Below are 21,251 nucleotides of genomic sequence, written 5' to 3'. Positions count from 1 at the left end.
AGAGCGATTCTGATAAGTGTTGGACCCACACTTTTTTACGATTGCTTGGTTTTACTTTGTATTTGGACGTTTCAGTCATGCCAAACCCGGTATGCTCTGTACTATTTCATAAGTGTTTTCTTGGTATCTCGCAAAAAGTTAAATGCCCAATTCTCATCTCTTCCAATACTGCATCCCTTTAAGGCGACACAAATTGTCTCCTTAAAGGTCCAGTTTACCTTTGGGAGCAGTGATTTCAAAAATGTTCAAGATATCACATTTGATGCATATGTGTAGGTCTGTTGTATCATAAAACATCCTACCATATGAAATATTTGCAATAAAACCTAAAATATAAGGAGATATCAGGGTTTTTCTCAGTAAACCGTAACTGTATACGGTTTAGTCTGGAAACATTTTTATTATAACTATTGTTCACATTTTGTGTATTTAACAACACTTAACATCGATTATACGGATTCAAATTTTGACAGTGGTTGTTTCTATCCCTAACTCACATTTTAGAACTATTTTAAAGCACTAATGCTTTCATCTGCAAATGGTAAATTATGCCTTTAACGTCTAGTGTCTCTTTAATGTAGTAATCCCTAAAGCTGGATCCGTAGTTATAGGTATGGTCGCAGCCTTAATCTCCCGTCGTATTATCATCCAGTCCAATAGAAGCTTTCTGTATTCCTTTTTTTTGGTCATCTCTCTCTCCCCTCCCCCTCCTCTCTCGTTCATATATATAGACACTGTAAAACATCGGTGTTAGATTTAACACCATGGGTGTTAAATCTAACACCGCTCAAGCTTCAATAGAGGACCACACCCACAGGTGTAGAAAATGTATTGTGACGGTGTTAAAAAGTGTTCACCTGGCACTTCGTGGTGTTAATTTGACACTGTGGCTGGTGATATTTTCGACACTGCGCTAGAGTTAATTCAATAATGACACCGCATGGTGTTGATTTGATATTGGTGGTGTTAATTTCAATGGTATAACACCCGTCCAGCTTCAATAGGAGACCACACCAACTGGTGTTATTGTGGTGTAAATGTGTTTACACATTTTTTCAAAAATCAAGTACTTTATCGGAAACATTCTTTATCGTCTTGTTGAAGTTCAAAATTAATAAGAAGTGCAGTAACTAAGAAACTATTAAAAAAACAATTTCATATTTTGAAATGACACCCGGAGGTGTTAATCTAACACCAGGAATGAGCACCGGAAATTTAACACCAGCTCGGTGTTTCAAATTTAACACCGGACTTTTTGCAGTGTATATATATATATATATATATATATATATATATATATATATGTATATATATATAATATATATATATATATATATATATATATATATATATATACATATCATGCTTTTGACCACCAAATTGTAACTGGAGCAACCTCTTTCCCTCTTATCTGCTTATCTGTGCTATAATTATATAGGTTAACATTACAACTCCATGCTCTGCTTACTCTTTGACAAGCCCGTTTGTTTCATACTTGTAGTATACTTTCTAAATAAAGCCCGTTTGTTTACCTCGTGGTCTAGATTGGGCATATTATTTATGGAAGATATTTCAACTACGTCTATGTGAGGAAACTTGACCGATATTTCCCATTGGTCTGGCCACTGAATTACAAAAAAAGGGACAAAAACTTAATTAACTGGGTAACAAAGAGGGTAACATGCATGGTTGCACCTCTAATGATCCGGCGAAAGAATAAAAATAACCCAATATTTTGGGAGAATATTATTACACTGTGCGACGGAGTTAGAACTATACCCATCCGATTCCGTCCCTCGCTTGTTGTATCTACTCGTATAAGAGGTCCCACTCAAAGAAATGTAGGTAGGGTGAATCCTGTGGTTGAGCTTTAAGGTGGGTGGGGGAAAGTTTTCACCGATAGCGGCAGTTTTTTAATGAGCCGAGAATGATAGCTTACTCATAGCGGTTTCCCCACGGTCGCGCCTGTCGAGTTCTAACTGCATGCGGGAACTCCGTTCGAATACACTCCTTTGACAGTTGATGCGTGCTACTCTCAGCTGCCATGGATACTCACATCCGCGCCGGTGCTCCCCGCACATGTATGGCTCATGGTATGGTGACATGTCCCATGTAATGATATCTCATCTGAGACAGAACGAGAGCTAGGGAAGAGGGGGTGGGGTGGGGCGGGGTGGGGTGGTGGTGTTAATGGATGCGAGCGGTTCCGTCCGCAAAAGCCATGGTCATGTAATATAATTTGAGAACATTGTATGCGGGGGTTTATTTTGTCAATCTGACGTGATCGTATCAAATCCTCTCTATGAACTTTACTAAATGCACGATGTTATCATTGCATGTTTCCTTCTACTCTTTGAACTGTACAATCTTTGCTTGTAAAGATGGCCCCTGAATTTTTCCAATTATTTTTCTCAAAACTTTGCTTGAAATGTTTCCTCTTCTAAGACAGTGTATCACCTTCAACATGACATTGCTTTATGTCTTTACTCCATATGTTTTCACATGGATTGTACAACTTGATAATGTATATTAATGCATACAATTCAGGTGATTTTCACGACACATTTGTTAAATTTTGTTACACTGTTTTGAAAATGGATGTAGATATAAAACTGACCTGAACTATACCATTCGAACACTTCGTAATTAGAATAACTGTGTGATCATTTGTGAAAATTACAATATTTATTGTCAGTCTTTTTTGTTGATGCCGTATGATCTGCTTTTTATGTGTATTTTTTTTTTCAAGGAATCCACTTTATTCCATCTCTGCTTTTTTAAATTTTTTCTGGATCCGGCCATTTCCGTCAGTTGTATAATTTGATCATAATACTTTCAGTGTCATGGGTGTTATCCTTCGGTACTGTTTCTGTGTGTGTGTGTGTGTGTGTGTGTGTGCGTTTGTTTAATTTGAAATTTGAAAACAATTATCGAATCAAGCAATACAGCAAAAAAAAAAAAAAAAATCAAAGGCACTTTCTCACGTTCTGACTTTCCAGTATTACATTTTAATAATTAAAGGGGCCCTGAAATCCAAATGCATGTTGATTTGTGTTGATTTGTGATACCCTCAACATCACTTTTGCGGTAAAACAAATATCTAGAAACATTCCATATATTTTTAACGATTTTTTCTTCTATTTTTCTTGAGATTACTTGGGAACGCCCACAAAAAATCCGTCAAAACTAATCAATATTAATATTCTTGAGATGACCTCATCTGTCAATCATTGCTAAAGTACTGAAATGTTTAACAAAAGACATTGGAATGCACCTTCCTCTCGACTCAGCATAACTTGCATGTTCCTGTCATATTTATGTGACTAACAAAAGACATGGCGAGGGAACATGCAAGTTATGCTGAGTCGAGGGGAAGGTGCATTCCAATGTCTTTTGTTGAACATTTCAGTACTTTACCAATGATTGACAGATGAGGTCATCTCAAGAATATCAATATTGATTAGTTTGGAAGGATTTTTGTGGGCGTTCCCAAGTAATCTGGAGACAAATAAAAGAAAAAATCGTTAAAAATATATGGAATGTTTCTAAACATTCATTTCACCACAAAAGTGATGTTGAGGGTATCATAAATCAACACAAATCAACATGCATTTGGATTTCAGGGCCCCTTTAACAGAAAATGCAATCTGTGTTAGTATTCAAATACGTCAAAAGAATTGAAGATAACGACAAACAAGTAGCACTCTGAATGTTTCATACAGTAGGACTAAGTCGATTATGGGAGGACTTGGAGGACATTCATACGTTTTATACTAATAATATGTTATATCAATTATGAATGACATCAGACATACAATTCATACTGTATAGATGAGTCCCCTGAGGCTTTGTTTCACAGCCCGTCGTTCAACAATTCATTTTGGTTGAATAAATATTCAGTCACAATGCAATATTGTCATGATTGTACGCAGCAATAACAATATAAAGAAAATATGAGGGAAATTCCACAATTCTTTTTTATTTTAATGAAAAGTACATGTTAACGCGACTTGTTACTGTTCAGGGAAACATTGAAGTGCTCTTTCATTTTTATGCCATATGAATATCAAAACAGCTTGAATTCTCTTCGTATTTTCTTTATGTCGCTGTCCTGCAGGAACAGCTCAAATTAGATTAGTCTTGTCATTCAGCGATGGTGGCACCGAAGCTTTGAAAGTTTATAAATTTATCCCGATTTTCCTCAAACTTCACTAATGTGTTGTAATAACATTACTGCATTACATAAATCAACATATTCATGATATTTGGGACTTGAGTAGTCTTGAACGTCGTTATAAAGACATGTAAGTATAAAAGTTATGGCACATGAATGATTTATGAAATGTTGCATAATCTTTCCCCAAATTACATGTCTGATAACTTTATTCATAGAAAAACTTTGATTTATTCACTTTATCCTATAACCAGAATCTGAATTTACCTGAGATGAATTCAAATAATTGCAAAATAACTTTTAAAAATAATTCTATAAGGGAATGATATTGCATAATCAACTACCCACTGAATTTCGTAACTCACCGGCCAACTTTTTTAAGATCCTTTCAAATGTTATTTTCTGATTATTTAGATAGAGCATTACAGTTTAAAAGATATCGGATGTACAGACGTAGCGCCCATTATTTGTTTTGTCTTGTTCTTTCCCTCAGGGGATTATTTTTGTTTTGTTTGGTTCTTTTCTTATCTTTCATTATTGTAAAATTTCTCACTGTATCTGTAAATGTTTTCACTGAATATTTTCCATGTTTATAAAATTATAACACTTTGCCTGGTAAATGTGGGGCCCTAGGAAAGTACAGTTTTATAATGGCTGAATGAGTTACACTCCATTTCTTCTGATTAATGCATTTTCTTGCATATTGTATATTTTATGTGAATACGGCATAAAAGAAAATAACAACTCGAAAGCAATCACGTTAAATCTTGTGCCCTACCAAAATCAGTAATCTTCCAGAAGCCTGTTGGTTCTGTGCAGATTCTTTAGATTCTTTAGATTCTTTAGTGTGGAGATTTCAAGGTTTTCGTGTATTATTCAAGCTCCCGTCCCCACTTCCCCCGCCCACCCCCACCCCCTCCATAAATACAATCCAGGTGTGTTTGTCATGGTTCCTAAATACTTATCATATAAGATAATGAATTAGGCTGTAAATTTGATGAATGAACTATAGCTTCTTTCAACAGATAAAAACCGAGAGAAACCGTTTGCAACAAATGCGACATTCATAGGGCCTGCAATACTTGCAATTTAAAACCAGTCAGAGAGAGGTAGATAATCCAGTATAAAATGAGGTGACCACAATTATTCTTAGCTTGACATAATTGTCATAACTTTATAAATTAAAAGGTCAAACAAAGTAGCGATAGCATATGCAGGTATATGCTCCCCATTGCGTGTCAGAGCGGAGATCGCAACATTCTCTTCAGGAATCGCTGATTAATGTTGCGGCCGCTAAAACTTTTTTGAATAAATGACATCCTGTGGACAGAGTGTTTGTAAACACGAAAACGGTACAATGTGAATACTCGTCGGGTGAGTACATCATACGTGTGTATGACTGCAATACCCATTTTTGGATTAAGATAAAACCACAGTAATCGGGAGTAATCACCCTGTGGTAATCACCACTCATTCTCAATTGGAGGAGTGGGTAGGAGTTTCATAGCGACCACTAGAATAACATTGGCGGTATATTCCAGTGGTGGGGCAACTTAGCACGCGACCATTTGGCCAAGGATAGATTCTGTCGCTTCGACGGTTAACAAGCTGCGATCCAGGCGTCTCCCCACTCCAGTGATGTATAAAGCAAACGTAACGAAGAGAACAAGCATGCCCATAGCTGTTATCATTCATACAATATATCAATTTAAGTTATTCATACAAGATATGGATACACGTGTTTAGATTATATATATATATATATATATATATATATATATATATATATATATATACATACATACATACATACATACATATAGATATACACTCACACATGCACTTACACACACACACACAGACATATGTGTATGTATGTATGTATGTATATATATATATATATATATATATATATATATATACTATATATTCTCTCTTTTTTTGTTTTGTTTAATCGGCACGGACCAGCTGAAGAACATGCCACTAAAGCAGTTCCCATGTTAAAATAGATGAATTGAATTGAACTAAACTGAGGTGCTTAAAGTATTGACAGTATTAGGAATCGAGTTCGAGGCTTTTGTGTCTGTTGCTTTTACATATTGTATTTTTTGGTTTGTTTCACTAAGTTAAATTAGATGCGCGTCGCATTTTTATTTTTCGTTTTCCACTCTTCAGCACACTCTGATATGCCGTCAGATCAAATTGCATCCGTCATTGATAATAAAATTTGTTGATATAGAGTAAGAAATGCAAATGGTTTGAGCTGTGGACCTCCATGGACGATGACGATGAAGCATACAGTGAAGAGGAAGTGAAGAAAAAAGAATAAAACCTAGAACAAAAAAAGAAAGATGATATAGAAGAAAGAGATAAATAAAAAAAGAAAGGCGGAAGAATAAGAAAAAAAAAAACACCCACCAGTATGTATATAATTATTTCGTCTCTTGTTTATGCATCATTTTTTTTTTTTTTTTTTTTGCTCTTGCTTGCCTAACTGCGTATGTATATGTATGGGACATATTGCTCAATGAAAAAGTGCCTGTGCCGTAACATTCATATTTCATTTTACAATTGTATTTCCTCTGTACCTTAAAACAAGTAATGTGTATATGCATTTGTATTACATGCATCACACTTATCAAATGCTCCAGCCGTACATTGATAACTTTTGGATAAATGCCTTTTATTGTTCACATAATATTGCTTATCAAGCGATCTGCGTCTTACACGCTCTTTCAAATATCTTTTCAATGAATCACTCTTTCCCATCTCTGCCTTACTTATTTGTCGTCCTTCATAGTCCTTGCAAAGTATAAAGGTTCTTCTCATCATACCCCCATTCGAGTATACATTCTGGATCAAACTTATTACAAATTGTTAGATAATATTATTTGCAAAAAGTACTATTTATTAAGTATTAATTTTCGTCGCATGGAAATAAAGTGAATTAAATTGAATCGAGAAAGAAGAAGAAGAAGAAGAGGTTGGGAGGAGAATCCATATCGTATCGTGCTCATTCGCCTAATAGATACATTAACATTCTTACCTATTTTTTTCCCCGACTTCTTCATAAAGATACATAAACATGCTATACACACGCACACAAACACTCGTCACTGAAAATGGATGGCAAAATACACACATAATCTCATCATGTCCACTTGGCATCTACAATTAAGGTATATAACTCTTCTTCCTTCACATTCAGCGGACGAGTTCAACCAATTCATGAATGCGACCCTGTGATCTCGCGTATGGCGCTCGGCGCTTAATTAAAGTGGGACGAGGGATTACAAAGCATTAAAAGTCAGCACTTTGTGGAGAAGATCATTAATTTCTTGTGGCCGACCTGACCGTATACTACTAATACTGCAGAGCACCCACTGCGTCGAAGCGGCCTGATCCATGCCTAGCCGAGTAATCCACTCGGGACCACCCGGGAAAACCTGCAGCCCATATACTGGCTTGATCGCATCACGCTATTGCGGGCAACCAAAGTGTGACAGTGTAGGCCTACTACCAAAAAGCAGTGGTTATAAAAAGGAAAAGGAACATAGTATAGGTCTATTGAGAACTAACGTCCACTTGAATGTCGGCTAATGTCCTGTTAACATGGCATAGCGTATTAGAGACCGTTGACTCCATTTGCATCTTAATCTCCTTTTTTTTTTTACCCCATTCACATGAAGGTAACTGTGTGTGTGTGTGTGTGTGTGTGTGCGTGTGTGTGTGTGTGTGCGCGCGTGATAGTATTTATAAGATTATCAGGATTAAGCTCTCCAACCTGATATTTCTTATCGGTGGTTTCGTTTCAAACAACCTTTTCCTTTTCCCAATCTGCCTTCATGATTTTACATCTAAAGAATAAACAAGATGTCAACACTTTTTTAAATGATATTCTTGATTTGAATTTCATTCAGTATCAGGTCCATGTTAACAACAAAATTGATATAAAAAAAATAAGCAGCTGTATTTTCCTCTCTCTTGCTGCCAAATCAATTTCCCCACATACAGTACAATATATTTTGGGGTCTTTTGTTCAAATCATGTGTTCAACACACATCCGCACACACAAAACGCACACACACACATACACATGGACACCAAAATGAAAGCATGAATGTTGTTCAGAATCATTTCAAGACTCCCATGCTTTGAACTTACATCAACTCTGTTATCTGCTTGACGCCCATTTGATAGTGTTTTTTATATAAAAAATATTATTTCATCATCATATAAAACAAATAACGCACATTACTTCTTAGAGCGTTAGGCAATCTTATGCACAATCAGACCATTCCTAACTTTTGAGTCATCTAAAACACACGTGTCTTCGCCTATGTTTCGGACTGTTCCAAAAGAATCATTGGGTCGATAACTCTTTTTTCCCCACTGGGATTTTTATCATTCTACATCAAACACATAGTCACCAAAACACATACATGTAATAAATCATAACCTTTGAAAAACAGGCAATGAAATGATATCGTGACTCAGACCATCATAATTATCATCTACAGATCAAGAGAACAGGTGTCTAAACAAACAACATTTTTCTAAAACACTTTCAAGTCATGATTATTTCTTGCAATAGATATTTCCTTATCAAAATATTCCCTTATGCTATCTTTACATAAATCAAAACAAGGCATTATTCCTTTTATTTTACAAACATAGATTTCATATCTCACATTCATAGTAATACAATTCAATGCCGAATTGTTAAAACCCGAAAAACAACTAATTTATCTTCCGTCGTCAATAACTCTTGCTTGAGGCCTGTACTAAATATCATGTTCATCATTGTTTTTTTTTTTTTTAATAGGACAATGTCATGTTTGCTCTCCCCGTCAGATCCATCAAGTACTGATGGTGCCAAACGGACATATTCCACACCAGAGGATGGAGGGAAGGCCTGGCAAGCAGGTAAGAACAGAAACAAAACAATATAATACAATACAAAACAAAAGCTTCATTAAACACACAAAAAAAAACAAAAACAAATAAAAAAAAAAACAAGCAAAAAAAATCCTTCCGGTAGATTAGTGTAACAGCAGGCATGTGTAAATAGATATCATCACTGCATAGAAGTTACTGGCGAAGAAAATAATGCCTACGCTTGTATTCAGCTTTTGTTAAAGTGCAAAATTTAATTCTTGTAAAAGGTCGTGTACATACTCCTCATGGACAGATGGAGGAAAAAAAATAATGTGCGAAAAGACGCTTTGCTTCAATTCAAGGCATGTGGGAGCACCCTTTGTTTCAAATAATGCCGTCATGTATGTAATCCTGTGATTATATCAAAGAGGAAATATAATTCACTATCAATAATGGATGAATTTTTGCACTCTGTACTGCTTTCATCATTTTGTTTGTGCTTGTGAGTGTGCGTGTTTTTGTGATTTGACGGTATCGCCCAGGTTGACCCATTTTATGACATCTTCATAAATAGACACAGCCTACAAAATGAACGTAATGTTTTGTCATTTGCTTCTTTTAAACAAAGTCGAAACGTTCCAAGAAGAAGAAAACGACGACCTTTCATCATCGAGCAGGAATCGCAATCGGCAGCATACAGCTCGTGTTCGGCATTCTGTCGGCTTTCCTCGGCGGCTCGTCCTACGCCCTCTATCACCTCATCAACCACCCGGGCAGCGGGCTCTGGTGTGGCATCCTCGTAAGTCACGTGACCATTCTGAGCATTAGACACTTTATAATGTTGATACATCGGTATACTCGTACTGTTGCTATCCCTTTTCAGAATATATATATACTTTTTAGACCGTATAATATGCATAATTATAATACATTCTTCTATAGAGGATCAATTAGACCACTCGATTTTGTTCGTAGCCATAAATGCACGTTTTTGTTTTCTTTTTCTGAATAATATTGATAGGCCTCTACACGGATAGAGATCACTTCACCTGATTTTTACTTGAAATGAAAACTCTTTAGCCGGAAGCCTACATCAAAGAGTAAGTTGCTTTGAAAAAGAATTTGAAGAATCAAAGCTCGGGAGAGTGGCAAAGTTTTGAGAGAAGTCAGACAGGTATTAAGACAGTTACACTCCATTTCGGTGACTCACTTAGCGTGGCGTCCATCGGGAGACCTGTAAATAGCTATCTTGGTCACGTGATAATGACGAACTTTTAGTCTGTGTATATTTATGGCATTCTCCCCCTGAAATGTTTGTAAATATAAACACACACACACAAACACACACACACACATACATAGACATATGACTTCGAATCATAGCTTGTTTGTTGTATTGGCATATCACGATTATTCCAATATAAACTACAGTGAGACACACAGTCAGGATCGAACTCAATATATGCAAATTAGATTCGATACTATTTGAACGTATACTTTCTTAAAGATGGTCCTTCCCTTTTGCATTCCTTCCAAAATAGCATATAACATGATATATTCCACCAGAATGACAAGACTATTGTAAAGCTATAACATTTCTGTGACATTTGAAGGTTGTTAACCGTTAGAATTCCAATAATGCACTAGACGCTGACTGTAAAGTATTCTGTGTACTAGGCAACTGCATACATCAATCCTCCTGTGGTTGTAATATGATACTTAATACTTCGAACAAAAGATGTGCATGTTAAAGCTGTGAGAAAAGAAGAAGTCACTAGCTTGTTATCGATGGCAAATAACAACACACCACTTACATGAACTACATGTGCATCTAAATGCATCACACAGGTCTGTAAAACTAGACTAGTAGTTAAGATTTGTAATTTTTTCGTAGTACGAAAAAAAATTATTCAAATCTTAACGGTCAATTTAACTAAACAAATAAAGACCCTCTTGAGTTCAAAATTTACAGGAGGTTTCCAAATAGTGTTTTCTTCAATACCTTAGTGTTCTCACCAATTTTTCAAAGAAGTGCATGCAAAAGGAATTGGATGGCTTTAAGCGACATTTTCACAGAACCAGCAGCATGGATGGTTTATTCTCATCCCCTTTCACACAGACTGTGACACCAACTACAATCAAACCGTGTTCACGCGTGGCGCTAACTTCTCACTGACCACAAAAAGCCATGACAAAAGATACGATCACAGTGCATTAAAACTTGGCAACAAACACAATTGCACTGGCTTCACTCAAAATAACTACCTACAGTGTAAAATATTGCGACAAAAGATACAATCAAATTGGGCTCACTTACGGCGACACTAACTTATCATTGATCACAGTGTTAAGATTATGACAGCAGATACAATCATTCTGCGGTAAGAACTGACAACAGATGCAATGTGTTCTTTCATAGCACTAACTTCTGCACAACAGATAAGAATACACGCTGTATCAAAGACACAACCACATTGTACGTGATCGTATTGCGACAATAACTTTTCCCTACTCACAGCTCGTATAACAGACTGCGACAACAGATATAGTCACACTGTTTCCTAAGACAAGACCTTCTCACTGCATATCCACAGTGTCAAAGATTGCGACAACAGATACAATTACACTGCATTCACACGCGACATCTCCTCATTGATCACAGTGTTAAGACTATGACAAGAGATGCGATCACACTGTCTTCATAATAGATGCACTCACACTGTGTTCACTCATGACACTTACTACTCATTGATCACAATGTCACAACTGACAACACATATTAAGTACAACCCCGATGTACTAAAGATTGACAACAGATACAACCACACTGTGATTATCAGCGACAATAACCTGTCACTGCCCACAGTGTCAAGACTAATAACGGATTCAATCACAATGTGTTCAAGACCGATGACAGATGCAATCACAATGTGCTCAAGACTGATAACAGATGCAATCACAGTGTGTTCAAGACTGATAACAGATGCAATCAAAAAGGGGTTCAAGACTGACAACAGATGCAATCATAATGTGTTCAAGACTGACAATAGATGCAAGCACAATATGTTCAAGACTGACAACAGATGCAATCAAAATGTGTTCAAGACTGATATCAGATGCAATCACAATGCGTTCAAGACTGACTACAGATGCAATCACGACACTTTTCTCTGATCACACCGTGTTGATATTGAGGAATAATCGTAGTGTTGACGTTGTAAATCAATCGCTTTCGCTTTGCAACTGTTGAATTCATGTGACTCAAGCCATCAACAACACCCTGATACGTGATTGTTTAATGATCATCTATTTTCCGTTTTCAGTTCTACATACCGTCCGGCATACTTGGAATCTATACTAAGTCAAGAAATACATACATAGTGAGTACCTCTAAACAACTTTTCTTTGCGAACTGAAGTTTGCTATTTTTGCTTTTGTTCCTTTTCTCATGCATTAGTTTAAGAAATGCAACCTACATCTCAATTGATTACAGCGATGAAAATAGGCACGTGCGTGCTGTGGGAAATAGTTTACATGCATTGGTAGGGACTTTGGTGTACAATTTGTCTTCACAACAGCGGAATGTAACTATTCTTGCATTCTGTTTTAATATGCATATGCATATATGTATAATACATGTATATGTAACATAAAATGTACCATTAGTCTTTCGTCCTTTAAAGGGAAGTATAAACAGTTTCTTTTGATTCAGCAATCTCGCATGACACACGCATGAATGAGTTAGATATATCACTTGCCTAATCACTTGCTTATTGTAATTTTTTGTCATCTGTATAGTCCAATGTATTATATAATGTTTTATTATGTGATGGTTATTAATGATTGTTCCATTTTTAATCGACAGGGATCAGCCTTTGAAAGGTCATTATGGCCTATTGTTGATTCTCCCACGTTATATATATTTATTGCATCTTGCATAATGTAAGTTCCACTCATTGTAAAGTTTGTATTTCTGTTTTATTTTTTACTCTGTGGAAATAAAGTGAATTGAATTGAATTATTGCATTTATATGTGTCCCCCTATAACATTCATAAATTCATGTTAAGTAAAATATAACATTTACAGCACGTTTTGTACTGTATGTTGTCTGTGCATGATCTCTCGTTCGGGGCAGATCGTTGCGTACATGGTAATGTGCATCTTCACCGCGATCATTGGTCCTATAATGATGGTCATAGAAGGGGTCATCGCAGGGGTCACGGCCCTGGTCTTCACCTGCCCCACCCTCATCCATCCCCTCTCAGACATCCGAGTACTAGGCATTCAGCTCATCTCAAGCTCCATCTGTACAATATTTGGAGAAGAGGTGAGAGTTAGATTTTATTTTCAATTTAAAGGTTTCTTTCATTTTTCGACAAAACATATATATTTCACTTCCTTTAATAACAGAGAATAAGATAAAAGAACACTGTAGAATTAAAAGTCTAAACAATAATTGAGGAACCTTATAGTAATTATACATTGTAGTAAAAAAGAAACAGAAGTGGTCGAAATAAAGTACAAGTATAACCTTGCGTAAAGTGAGAAAATGGAGGGACCCAGTAAAAAGGCAGAGCTATCAACTGGAAGAGAACATCAATGGAAAGATGAATTGAAGCACCGTAAATGAAAAGGAGAAAAGGAGGAAGTATGGAAGCCCACTGAAAAATAGATAGACTTATTAAGAGGGCAAGATGGACTTATTAAGATAGATAGACTTATTAAAATGGCAAGATTGATATATAGATCAATAGATGAATAGATAGATGGACATATAGATAAAAAGATATATAGACGCATAGATAGATAGATAGATAGAAGTATAAATAGTTGGAGAGATTAATAGATAAATATATTATAGACGGATAGAAAGATAGATAGGTAGATAAAAAATAGATGAAAATATAGTTAAATAGGCAAATAGATATATACATGGAAAGATAGATTGATAGATAAATGGATACAGAATGATAGATAGGGGGTGGATAGACAGGTAAAGAGAGAGAGAAATAAATTAAAACGGAATTCCCCACCTTGTTAAAGCTGACTTTAATCGACGATGTGATACTAAGCAAATAAAACGGGAAAAATCTCATTTGGAATAAGTGATAACGAATTAAAGGAATTAACATGTGTCATGTTGCGTTTTCGCGAAAATATGCTATTGGTCACAGTGACATTATGCATGCACTATAAGTCGGTTGGTGAGGGTGACCTAAAGGTGAATCTTTAACCTTTTAGGACTTTTATTTCTTTTTGGTGTTGTTCTTTCTTTTATTCATTTTTGGGGGAGAGGGTGTGAATTTGAGAAATTTAATCTAATTTTCCAAAGAAATGTAAAAAAGAGGAAAGCAAAGATTACGAATATGATATCCTTCCAATCAAGTACTTTTAGTATTAGATGAATTGAAGTGATTTGAAAACGATGGGTTTTAAGGACTTCTGAAGGGGCTGCAGTTGCTAATAAAAAAAAAAGAAGAAGAAAAGGTTTGACCATCATTGTCTGACGTGCAGCTGTAAGCATTATCATTGATGAGCATTAAAACAATCATGATATTCAAAACACTAACGACGACAATGTATTCATCAAACTGAATTCAACTGAATTTAATTGAATTGAAATATGTGATTAATTTCAAGCTAAGCAGTGGCATTGCGCTTAGCAAACAACACTATCGCTACCATCATTATCATCATCATCATCATCATCATTTTCAGCTCTAATCGTGATCAAATCCATGTAACTTCAAGCACATATAAATTAATACATGTCTTACTCTGAAACGGATAATATGACTCAGACAAACTGAAGAATGGTTATCATAATTTCTCAAAAAAAGTTGAAAACTCACTCTCCATAATCAGCTGCATTCTTTGTCTTACATTATACTTGGTTTGGATGAATTAAAGTTGATGAGGATGCCGGTCGAAGCTTTCTTCCAAATATGGAAAAACAACCATAAGTGGGTTTTCTCATCTTTCAGAAGTCTTCAGAAACTTGCCTAAAATTATATACCGGAAAAACTGTGCGAATGGCTATTGCCTGGGGAGAACCATGAATCATATAGTGGTTAAATAACAGCAGAAGCCACAAATGTTCAGCCACGGAAGTAGTCGAACGGGACCGGGCTTCCTCTGTTCTTTCTGCTCTGCTCTGCTCTGCTCTGCGCCGATCTGGCGTGCTATGTTCCTTCCTGTTCGCTCTTCTTGGCGAAATGGGGGGGGGGGGGGGGGGGAGGGGGAGGGGCTAGGGCGCAAAGACATGATTGACAGCATACAGTACATAATGAGGAACATTGAATGTTCTTCCTTGTTTTGCTCTCCTTGGTAATATGAGGGGGGAGGGGGAGTGGCTAGGGGCGCAAAAACATGATTGACAGCATACATAATGAGGAACATTGAATGACGGCCTGATCTCAGGTCATGTTAATCTTATACGCTGTTTTCGCATTTAGCCTTGCTTCCAGGAGCCTGCCATTTGCCTTTTTCAATATTGCAAAGCCGGGATGACATTTTCCATGATATTTATCAGTCGTTCGCTGTATTCCTTCCGTCGAAACCTTGCTATAAGTAAAGACCCAGGCTGTAGCTTATCGGCAGACGGTTTCACTTTTCTCTCCAAGTCGTCCATTTCATGTTCATGGAGGAAAACCAACAACAACAACGGAAAAATAAAAGTGCGCAGATCCTGAAACCCATACTAGTTCTGCGGAAGCCAGTGTTATTCCCGGTATCCTAATTATTCTAAATTTAAACCCGGCGTGGTATGAAACAAGGCAGCAAAAGACAGTCAGCACTCCCCTCAACCTTGAACTCCTTTTCTCCGGTCTGGTGTCTTTACCCGTTGTCATATTTGAGTTCTTGTCACTTTCGCGTTCATCAATCAATAAAAAAACAAAAAGAAAAAAAGAGAGAAGTAACAAATTTCCTCTCAGGAATACATGTAGACAAAGTGACAAATACGGAGTCTATTTCCTCGTAAAAGGTATGATACGTAATTCCTTCTGTGTTCAACGGTCTTCATTTGCAATTTACAGAAAACATTATTACTATTATTACTATTATCATTATTATTATTGTTATTATTATAATTATTATTATTATTATCATTATTACTATTATCATTATTATTATTGTTATTATTATAATTATTATTATTATTATTATTATTATTATTATTATCATTTATTTATTTATTCGGCAATTTAACAAACAATACAAGCGGACATTCCCTTTTCTTTCTCCCATTCACTCTTTTTCTTCCCCTTGTGAATGTAAATTGTATTAGAATAATCATATTTCATCTAAGTGTTTGCATTATTTTGTTTCAAGATCTGACGCTTTCTTCAAAGTGTTTTTTTTTTCTAGTATCTATACACCATGTCATAATGAACATGTATGTCTGAGATATATCATTGATTTTGACATATTTAGGGATACATTATACATGTTTGAGGGAGAATTACCTTTCTAGTATTTTTGGTTCTCTTCCCAGTTTCCAATGGCAGCCTTTTTACTTTTCGTCGTTACGAGTCAATATTTCACGATTGTTGTTAATGTTACGTCAGATTTAAGTGGGTTATCGGCACACAGTGTTCGTATGCTGTACACAATCTTTTTGGGGTATTTCTGTTTTACTGAAAAGAGGGGGAAAGGGTTCCTGTGCTTTCCAATGAAATTGATAAACCGGGAGAAACTTGTGGAAGAAAGTAAGCTTGAAAATGATAACCGATGGTATATGTTCTTCCGAAGAATTTCTTCGTAAAAACGCATAAAATGTAACGCCGAAGTTGTCATCTTACCAAGTTGACTTTTTCCTCACATCAGGCGTATATTGACGCTCATATATTCAATAATTATGACAACCTGATACAGCAAGAAGTTTAGATCATGAACAAGATAGACAGATATATGGTAGGAAGATAGCTAAAGCGATTAATAGCTGAGTAGTGATTGGTGTGTAAATAGGTATAGACACGTAGACAGGTGGATCGATAGGTAGACAGATGAAGATAGATAGGTAGACGGATGCATGCATAGATAGATAGATAGATAGATAGATAGATAGATAGATAGATGGACGAATGGAGAGATAGATAAGTAGGGGAGGGAAAACTTTCCTTGAAGCTTAACATTACTAGGTCAGAACGCTTCTCTGCAATACAAGAACGCCGGAATGCAAACTAGCCTCTTTTATTCCGTGAAATTCGTAGTGAATTTGTGTGAATTTAGCGCTATAATAATGTTCTCATCGTGATCAATGTCCCTGTTTCGTGAAAACGTTTTCAACCGTGAAATTCCAAAACTTTCTCATTTCAGTACACGGGTCCAATTCTTAGGTAGGTTTTACTGCTTAATATGACATGATACTCATGTATGTCAGCTTTATCATTTCGAGAAATTTTACTTTAATATCCGTAAATTGATATCCGCAAATGTTAGAACGTGCCTTTTGTTTCTGTCAGTCAGTTGTGTTAGTTATCCCACTTGGTACTGCCGTCAGTCAAGCATAACTATACGTGACTCGGAAAGATATTTGACAGTGTTATTAAAGGATTTTCAAAATGTTTGATGCTGGCGCCAGTTGTTATATATGCATGCTGTCAAATATCATTTCCTGATAGTTAATGTTCTTGTAACTTCTCGAACTATGCGATGGCTTGGCGTACGTGTCACCCCATTGCCGATGTAAACGTTACCGTATGATAAGAATAACAACTGCGATGACACTGACAAACAACATCGACAATTGTATGACTCAATTTTTGTTCCATATTTTCTTATTCCCTTTCTATTTTCCCTCACTTTATAGCTCACGTTTTTCTTTACCTTTGTACCTACTTCTGTCTATTAAAGGAGCATTCCAGACGATTTTCATAATTTCATATCATGTAGTACATAAATCAACAGCTTCATGTATAGATTTGTGTGATTTATTGTAGTTGTTGAGCAGAGAAACAATACTTTGAAAAACCTTAAACAAATTACGCTGAACAAGGATGGTGACATACTGTAGGAGGCTCACATATTTCAGAAATGTGGCAAGGTAATTCCATTACAATACCGCTTGCTTGCGAGTTCACCTGTGTATAATCTATACATGCCTTCTTCTTTTGTTCTGCTTCCTTGAGCCCCAACTCATGCATTCTTAAGGTGACCCTGCCATGTCATCGTCCTCGTTCATTGCAATTTGTTATGAATTTCAAAAATATTCTTATTCTTCATCCCACGTATCATAAATTTTGAAACTCTGTCATCAGTATGACTAATTTATAATTGTTCAAATGTAAAAATTTGAAAATCATCAGGAGGTCTCCTTTAATGTCTGTCTGCTTTTCCTGTTATTCATTATGTTGAAGTTCTTCAAAAGGCAGCAATATTTGTTGCTGTCTACTTTTTGTTTTCATCTATTGATCTTTAGCGACTTATTTCTATTCATCTATTCATATAATGTCTATATTATATCTATCGATATCTGTTATTTGCAATAACTTGTTTCAAGTATCTGTTATGTTGATCTTGGTTCGTAGGCGGCGATGTTCATTCACGGCATCCTATCCTTCATCGGGCTCGTCGAGTTCGTGGTCGCCGTGGTCGGCTCGGCCTTCTGCTGTGACGGGCTTTGCTGCGGGAAATCACCCCGTCGCGTCTCGCCTGAGAACGACGTGGTAACTATATTTTTGATAACTACTGGTGGCGCTAACTCTTAAAAAGGGGAAATAATTCATACACAATAGGAAGAGGTATATACACAAATAAAGTTATTGGTAGATGGAGAGACATTGGACAAGGAAATAACAAAGAAATTAATAATAACGGTTATGATTTTGAAATAAATGAGACAAATTGGAAGATGTTGGATAACTTAAAGTACGAGTAATGCATGCGTGGATTAATGTGAATGCAGTAATATCAACTGAACACATCAGTCAAAGTTTGAGAAAATCGGCCAGTCTGTTCAAAAGTTATACATTTTTAAAGTTTCAGCGCTGACAACGCTGGATGAGAAGAATACTACAGAGTTTGTGACGTCGCGTATGTACAACGAAAGAAAATATAAATAGGATCCAACATTATTTCATATTTCTCGCAAAATGAACATCTTCCAGAAAGCAGGAGATCAATGTTAGCCTAAATATGTGCCAGTAACAAGTTAGGAAATAATTACTTTTTATGAAACAAATGAAAATTTATGGAATTATTTTATATCAATTTATTTCGTTGTCAAGCAGTGATGACACAAACTGTTGTCTTCTTATAAAGCGATGGTATAGAACAGAAACATTAAAAATTCATTACTTTTGAACGGATTGTCCGATTATCCTCATGCTTTCACTGATGTCTTTTACTAATTGCTGCACTTCCTCAATCCACGCATTATTATTACTTGGGTGAACTTGTCCTGTAAAAGAAATTATTGCTTATGGCTTGAAAAAAACAACAACGAGAACTTATATATCTGCCTAGAAACATTGTTTCACATGGCTACACAAGCATATAGGTCGATTGGAGACATAAAATGATTATCGGTTGTGATGTTGCTTTTGTATGTGCCCAATTTTACGAAAGCTTGATGTCTTTTGCTTCATCAATCAATTTTGCTGTCTCTGTGAAATGTTTAATTTTGATTTTATTGTGTACCTGAATCTTGCACATAGGCAATCCCATTTTTATGTAGCTCTTTACTGACATATCAATCTTTATTACATTATTGTGTTGCTGTGATGTAAAATAAACGTCAATTTGACGTGCCCTTCACATTGTAATCATAAGGCAAACCCATCGCGGTATACCTCTTCGGGTGCATACGTTGATGCTCCATAAACATGACGTGCTTTTATGAAATTGACGATTTTCTAAACTGCAGAAGGAAGAACTATTATTGATTATGTTCAACAATTGATAACATATATGTACAACCATGGATCTACAACAAAATTCTGTTTTAGCTCAATGGTACAACTAAATTACTGTTATTGTTCCGTTTCTGTTCAGTGAAAAACGCAGCCAGCGTGCCGGAGAGTGGTCTGTAACAGCGCCATCATGCGGCAATGTTTCTATCACTGACGGAAGTATTCTCCCGATTCGTCGCCTGATTTCGGTCGAATTCGTCTTCGAGATGGTTCCACTTCCATGAACTCATCGTGGATGAAAATTGCTACCTGTCGGTCTACGCTTCACCGCTAATGCTAGTGGTTGGTTTTACCGCTCGAGTCTCGGTCCAATGCCAGGACTATTTTCAGCGAAGACCTCGATCCCGTCAACACGTTGGCTTTGGAGACGCCATCTAAACATCTACTGGCATCCGTGTAGTCTCCACCTGGGCGAATTTATTCCGATGGCCTCCGTCCGTCCAGGGAGGTGAGACACCTCCCTGGTCCGTCTGAGGTCGTCTTATCTTTGTTGCTAATGTTGCTAGTGGGTGTTCATGTCGCGCTTTGTAATGAATGCCCTGCGATGAAAATCAACAAGAATTTTAGCCCCGCGAGCCTCTAACTGAAACTGAAGTTTCATGTGGTAACAATCCCAATGAATTTTGAGTGACACTTGCACCTACTACTCGTCATTTTTGTCTATCGAACGTCTCCCTTTGCATACAAGTATGCCAAGTTTCATCAGTACTCTCACTAGGGAGAGGTAGTTGTGACAATAGATCTAGTGTACCTACGGGAAATTTGTAGGTCCTGTGTAGGAGCCTACGGTTTTTTTGAGATCTCGGAGTGAATGGGTCAAAATGGTTTTGCGTTCAAAAGACATACACTTGTCAGTGTGAATGCTGCGAAGTGGATGGTATGATAGATCGACCGGGAAAACCCGAGACCAAACTTAACTTTCTCTTATCAATTATGAATATTAAATTCTAAACCGTTAGCAGTCAAAGATCTTAAGTGAACATGATTGCTTGTATGTCCTTATTATTTGGTCATATTGGCTGTTTTCATGACTTTCCTCATTTTTTTTTTATTTGCATCGATGCAACGATGGAGAAATTTTTACAATCGTCATCAACACAGTGAAGACGAGAAAGACACGTACTACACTAATTATTATAATATTTGTTATCATTATCATTGTTATTATTATCATTATCATTATTATTATTATTATCATTATTATTATTATTATTATTATTATTATTATTATTATTATTATTATTATCATTATTATTATTATCATTATTATTATTATTATTATTAT

At 36.2% G+C, this 21,251-nt stretch overlaps 1 protein-coding gene across 1 annotated transcript; it reads left to right on the top strand.

Moving 5' to 3' along the window:
* The first annotated feature begins 13,200 nt into the window (after positions 1-13,200).
* LOC140243599 (uncharacterized) lies at positions 13,201-20,366 on the top strand. The gene is made up of 3 exons (XM_072323265.1): positions 13,201-13,380; positions 18,584-18,721; positions 20,247-20,366. Exons 1-3 carry the CDS (start codon positions 13,201-13,203, stop codon positions 20,364-20,366), a joined length of 438 nt encoding a protein of 145 aa, XP_072179366.1.
* The last annotated feature ends 885 nt before the right edge of the window (positions 20,367-21,251 follow it).

Source organism: Diadema setosum, chromosome 20, assembly GCF_964275005.1.
Source record: "Diadema setosum chromosome 20, eeDiaSeto1, whole genome shotgun sequence".
NCBI classification, from domain to species: domain Eukaryota; kingdom Metazoa; phylum Echinodermata; class Echinoidea; order Diadematoida; family Diadematidae; genus Diadema; species Diadema setosum.
This window is presented reverse-complemented; position numbering and strand designations above follow the sequence as displayed.

Bases quoted from the DNA above. Each gene is read 5' to 3' on its own strand.
- LOC140243599 (XM_072323265.1), top strand. From the start codon at position 13,201: ATGGTAATGTGCATCTTCACCGCGATCATTGGTCCTATAATGATGGTC. The intron at 13,381-18,583 runs GTGAGAGTTAGA...CTTGGTTCGTAG, and splicing joins GTACAATATTTGGAGAAGAG to GCGGCGATGTTCATTCACGG. The intron at 18,722-20,246 runs GTAACTATATTT...CGCTAATGCTAG, and splicing joins TCTCGCCTGAGAACGACGTG to TGGTTGGTTTTACCGCTCGA.